Below are 6000 nucleotides of genomic sequence, written 5' to 3'. Positions count from 1 at the left end.
GCTCTCGCTGTGCATTTTGCTCCTTTATTAGAAATATAAAGAGATGATAGCTTCCGTCTTTTTATTTTGTGTTTTTGCATTTTTTAACAAATAATTTTTGGTAGCTTGTCTGTGTTTTGTTCTGACTCGTAAAATCGCCTTCCCACGGTGGCGTGGGCGCAGGCTGGCGTCTCGGTCAGCCACCTGCCCAGAGTTCCTCCGCTGACTCCCGGAGCTCTGCCGTCACCCGCCGCCGCTGAAAACCCTCGCTGTCGGGGACCCAGGGCCTTTCCCGGCTCGGGGACCTCCACGGTCTGTGGCCCCAGCGCGGCCCGCTCCGTGCCAGGCGTCCCCGGACCCACTCTGGGACCCAGCGAGGCGCCCGGCGGACGCGGGGCACCTACGCCTGGTCCGTGAGCTTCTCCAGGTAGTCTCTGAGGTCCTCGCCGCCGCCCAGGATGGAGTTCACGGCGGGGCAGCCGTCGTCCGGCGGGACTGTGGTGAAGGTGGAGAACTTCACCTTCTTCCTTTTGGAGGTGGGCGAGGGCAGGGGCTCGAGCCTCGGGTCCCTGGCCGGCCTGGCCGCCGCGTCCGGCCGGTGCACCTGGCCCTGCACGTGCTGCTGGACGCCGCCGTTGAGAAGCAGACAGCTGCTCTCCTCGCTGCCGCCTGGCGCATGGTCCAGGACCGTCGTGTGCTCGTCCTGCGGCGGCGACCCCCCGCCCGCATGCTCCAGCAGCTCCGCCTCGTTGCCCAGCCACACCCAGTCGTGCGCGTGCGTCACCGAGGCCTGGCCTTCGGGGGGCATCTGCTTGTGCCGGTACCTGAGGGCGAAGGTGGTACAGTTGACGAGGAAGACGAGGATGGCCAGACAGAAGACGCCCAGCAGCGCGTACATGCCGATCTCCAGGTCGCTCAGGCCCCGCGGCGTCTGCACCAGGTCGCTGGCCCCCAGCCCGCCCCCCGCCCGGGGCAGGTCCACCTGGGCCGGGAAGTTGGTGAAGTCCAGGGGGATGGTCTGCGGCGGGCCCTCCCCCGACGGCCTGCCCGCGTCCGGCCGGCCGCTCTTCACCACCCTGTTGTCCAGCAGCGGCCTGGCCGTGGTGCCGCCTCTCCGGGGGGCCCCTTCCTCGCGCTCCCCGGAGGACCCGCCGTGGGGGGGCCCCTCGGGCTCCTGGCCCTTCGGCCGGCGGTCGCTGGCGTGGTTCTTGATCTCGCCCTCGTCGCTGTCCCCGCCGCCGCCTCCGGGGCTGGAGTCAGCGTCGTTCCGGCCAAACTTGACCCTGACGCTGCCCATGCCCACGGCCAGGACGCTCTTGCGTTTGGACTTCTGGCAGGCCTCCGCGATGGTCATGTCCACTCGGACCAGGGGCCCCTGGCCTTCCCCTTCGGCCATCACCACCGGCCACCTGGGAGAGCGGGCCTGGGGGATGGACACGACGGCCTCGTCCAGGGAGGTGGCGGTCAGGGTGAAGTCCCTGGTGTCGTAGATGTCCAGCGGCGTCACCGAGCCGTCGCTGAGCTGGAGCCAAGTGCTGAGCACGGCTTCCTGTGGGGACAGAGGCCGTTAGGAGGACACAGCGTGGGGGCCCGAGAGGCTTCTCCAGAACCTGCCTGCCCTCCCAGAACACAGCCCAAGGAATCAGGGGCCGGACTCCGGTCCAGACCTGGTGGCTGATGAGTCCAGAGAGAAGACATGCAGGTCTTACATCAGGATCAGAGAATCGCTGCAGTTTTGTAAGAACAAATGGAGACATGCTGTGAATGGCCTGCATCAGCCTCACCGGGGACACCCAAGGGACGCCTGGCTGAGACCCTTCCCAGGCTCTGTTGGCCCAGACGCTCCCGCCTTCTTGTATCAGGGCTCAGCCCGTTACTATGCCTGGATCATCCGCGATAACCTCCCTAACTTGGGGATGTCACTCCCATCTGCGAAACCCTGTCCCCCGAGCAAGGTTACGCACGCCCAGGGTCTGGGAGCTGGGATGCAGCTGCTCGGTGTAAGGCTAGCCGTGCCTCCTGGGAACACACCACGGTCCTCAGTTGTCGTCTGTGCACGGGCTTCCTTGGCCCTCACAGCCACCCCCGAGGCAGATGCTGTGACCATCACCGCTTCCCATTCTGCAGGTGAGGAGACTGGATCACGGGGAGGAGGGGGAGCCCGCCCGAGCTCGCCCAGGCAGGGGGCAGAGCTGGGGTTTGAGCCCAGCACTCTGGCCTTGAGTCCGGACGACGGCGGCTGCCCTGTCTCCTGCCAGTGGGGGCTCTGAGGTCACTGCGCGGGCCCGGGGCTGAAGGAGGTGATGTCGGTGGGTCTGGAATTCTCCCCTGTTGTCTAAAACCAGGATTTAGTGACGTGTGTTAGAAGCCCGTGCCAGACACCCAGGGGCCTTGGAGAGGGCTGCCAGGGCTGGCGGGGGAGAAGGGGCACCCGCGGGTGTGAGCCTTGGCGGGCCGGCAGCCAAGTCTGCGCGGGTCTGAGTGTGCTCGCTTGTGCGTGTGATGCGTGGCCGGGGAGCCCTGGCAGGGGAGGAGGGAGGGTGATGGGAGGCCTGGAGGGACGGGGGCGGGGCTGGCGCCAGGACAGGGGCCCGGGATGACCTCCGTGGGACAGTCCGCTGCGGGCGACGGGGGGAGATACGAGGAGCAGAGTGGGGGAGGGAACAGGCGAGGTTTGCCAGGCTGGGAAGAGCAAATGCAGCCCCCGGGGTCTCTTCTGGGAAAGGATCCAGGGTCTCCTCTGGCCCTGGCTTCTGGGCATGACAATGAAGGGCAGCGGGTTCAACACGAGCTTTGAAATCGATACATAGACCCACTGCTTCTCCTGGTCCAGTTTTTAAAAAAACAATCTTTCTGGGCCTACTTCCCTGCCTGAAAGTGGGAACGTGAACACTTTGACCACAGGGTCTGAGACGGACATCTCTGGGGCGTGGCCACTGTCCATCCCTCCTTCCTGGGAGGGACTAGAACCCCAGCTTGGGAGAACCCGGTCTTCCCCACTCAGGGCATGTGCTTGCGATGCAGTGGGGCTGGACCGGCCCCTCCAGGCCCGGAGCTGGGCGTGCGACCAAGGTCTGGCCCGTCGCAACACTCCACCACCCCGTCTGCAGGGACTGCCCTGGGCAGGGGCTCAGGATGGAAACCAGCCAATGGGACGGGATCCCTGGGCTTTGGCTGGAACCACAGAGGAGAAGCTTGCATTCCCTGGGCTGCCGAGTTGGGGTGCAAACCTGCGGTGCTTGTGGCCTGAAACTTAGGGGGGATCTGCCGGAACTGAGGGTCAGCACAGGGAAAGGAAGAGTTACGAGATGGAGAGAGAGAGGGAGGGAGGGAGACTGTCTTAAGAACACGTTCCAGCAACAAACACTGGCTGAGGATCAACTATTTAAAAAACTAGGTAAAAAGACACAAAAAAAGCAATGCAAATTCCCGAGACTCAGAAACACGTGTACCAGAGGGGGGCCTGCAGACCAGTGCTACTGAGGGGGCCTGGTGGCGGGTGTCAGAGCAGCTCAGAAGGCTCAACAGCCAGTGAGGTGGGGGCGGGGGAAGTGCTGATGGTCACCCAGGGACTGTCAGATGGGGATGCCTAAGGTTAGGACTGCGGAGAGGGGCCGTGAGGGAATCCTACCCCCGGCCAGAAGCAGCAACGAAGCTCCTCTGTGCTCTGAGCATGGCTGGGGAAATGTGTCCTCTGGAAATCCAAACCCCACTGCTTCCCCACATCTGGGTGTGGGGTCTGGGATTAGGTGACCTGTGTGGGGCACGGGCTCCAGCAAAGAGGGGCCCGTGCACATGCAGGCCTGCAAAGAATTCCCACCGGGAGAAAAGCAAAGCAGCCACCAGCTCAAGAGGCACTCTGATTAAAAAAGAAAGAAAGAAAGAAAATTACACTCCCTGAGAGGGAGGGCTTTGTCATGAGAGGAGACCATGAACAATTCATGTCGATCAGCACATCGAGGATTTTGGACACTAGAACAAGTGAAAACGATGACAAAGTAAGATAAACCAGCAACAAGAACCAAATGGCCCATGAAATAAAACCGTTCACGGGACATGGACGAAGAGGAGGGCCGAGCAGAGAAAGAACAGGATGGTGTGCAGAAAGAACCGCCTAGACCTTCTAGAAACAAAGAAGGGCTCCACTGGGAATTAATTACCCGATGGCTGGCTGGCAAAGTGGAGTGGAGTAGACACATCTGGGGAGAGAATCAGTGCCCGGGCAGACAGAGCCAGGGAACTGACCCAAAACACAACCCCAAGATAAAATACACAAAAGACAACTTGGAAGAAATGAGGAACAGGATGAGAACGGCCAAGAGTTTCGGTGACAAGTTCCAGAAGGGAACCGATGGGGGAAGTCAGGAGTCCATGAAATAGTGACTGGGCATTTTCCAAACTTGAGAACAATTGTGGGTAAGAAACATGAAGCTTTTTGGGGGCACTGAGCAGCTGGATCCAGCTTGACCTGAAGGTACCAATTCCCAGGCATGAAGTGATCAATGCTGATGTCTTGGGCCAGCCTCGGTTGGGTCTCTGTCACTGGTACCTGAAAGCCCGGACTGATGCCGATGCCGGTGTCCTGAGAGGGGCAAGTGAAACCACACCTGGAATCTGGGGAGGCTGTGGTGCTCAATGTTGGCCCCTGCCCGCTCCCCCATGGCCACTGCCTGCCCAGCTTTCAAGGGTCAGCTCTGAAAGATGGTTTTGCCTGAGGACATTCTCTGGCCTCTGGAACCCAGAAGCAGTCATGCCTGTAGCCAGAAGTACCAAGGAATTAACACCCTGCAAAGGTAGCCCTCGGCCAGCTCCCTTGCCCCTGGTCAACACTGGCTGGCGGTTTCCCCAGCAGCTGCAGGCTCCGGGAGCCACAGTGGTGGCCAAGCGGGAGACACACTCTACTGAAAGTCCTCCATCCCCGGGAGCAGTTTCCGATTCCCTACGGGGAATCCCTTCACCACTTGAATTGAGTATTTGAGTATGAATCTTCGTGCCAGGCTCAGCTTCTGGGGGAATGGAAGGTGAGACAGGCAATATGGCTCAGTAATTTTGCTTCCCACCCTCATCCCCTCTGTCCATGTCTATCGGCAAGACCCCCTTCTAATGCCCAGGCTGGATGCATGAGTGCTAGGGGATTCCTTACTCCACTTCCCTGTCCTGGCTTTCCTGCAGCAGATGAGGCACAGGGGAGGCATAGGCTGCTGCCCTCATGTTTATGGGTGTAAAAATCTTTCAGCTTTTGTATCTCAGAGTTGAAATGCCAAGAACAAGGTGCCAGCCTTTCACACACCGAGGGCTGACATAAAACACGGTTCACACGGTCTGCGGGTTCATCTTGGTGGACTTTCCATCCCGAATTAATTTTTCTTCACAAACTCTAGATGGAGAAAGAACTTCACACAGAGCAAGCCCCTGAAAGGCCGACGATCCAAGTTAAGCCCCCCGAACCCCACAGGCTTGCAAGCTCTGTCTCCATCAACCCTGCCATGTGGCTGAGAGCAAGTCCCTCTGTTAGCTCGTTACAGTGAAGCCGGGACACGGGAAAGCCAACGCACTTCTCAAAGATGAGAAGTTCTGAATGACTTAAAATAGCACTTGCCCAGAAATGATTTAGAGCTCCATCCTTCTGAGAATCACGTCTGCAAGTCGAATGAACTACATCCATAAATCCCCCCTCCCCGAGGCCGTGCTGGGACCTTCAGTTACCATGAGCCGATGAAGATGGATGGGAGACATTGCCTGGGGACTGGGGCCTGCCCCACGCCAGCGAGGCTGCCATGCCAATCCAACCCTAAGGAATTGCCCCTGCTTTGTCTCCCACTCTTCTCCGCTCCCCTTACTTTGCTCTTTAGGGAGCAGAAAACACCACATCCCCAGGAGAGAGGAGAGGGAGGCCAGCCATGGGGGCCGACGTGGATGGGAACGTGTTCCAGGTCCCTCCTGCTGACGTTCTGGAGCAAAGTCAGCGAGCAGCTGCATGATTTCTAGAATGACCCTGCGGTCATCTTTGGAGCCCGGGGC

The 6000-nt window shown here is 60.0% G+C and overlaps 1 protein-coding gene across 1 annotated transcript in view; it reads right to left on the bottom strand.

Moving 5' to 3' along the window:
- Positions 1-379: 379 nt before the first annotated feature.
- TMEM132C (transmembrane protein 132C) overlaps positions 380-6000 on the bottom strand; it is a 224129-nt gene continuing 218508 nt past the window's right edge. Inside the window, exon 9 of the mRNA XM_044244405.1 lies at positions 380-1528. Within this exon, the coding sequence (XP_044100340.1) occupies positions 380-1528 (1149 nt within the window). The remainder of the gene's footprint in view (positions 1529-6000) is intronic.

Source organism: Neovison vison, chromosome 3, assembly GCF_020171115.1.
Source record: "Neovison vison isolate M4711 chromosome 3, ASM_NN_V1, whole genome shotgun sequence".
Taxonomy (NCBI): domain Eukaryota; kingdom Metazoa; phylum Chordata; class Mammalia; order Carnivora; family Mustelidae; genus Neogale; species Neogale vison.
This window is presented reverse-complemented; position numbering and strand designations above follow the sequence as displayed.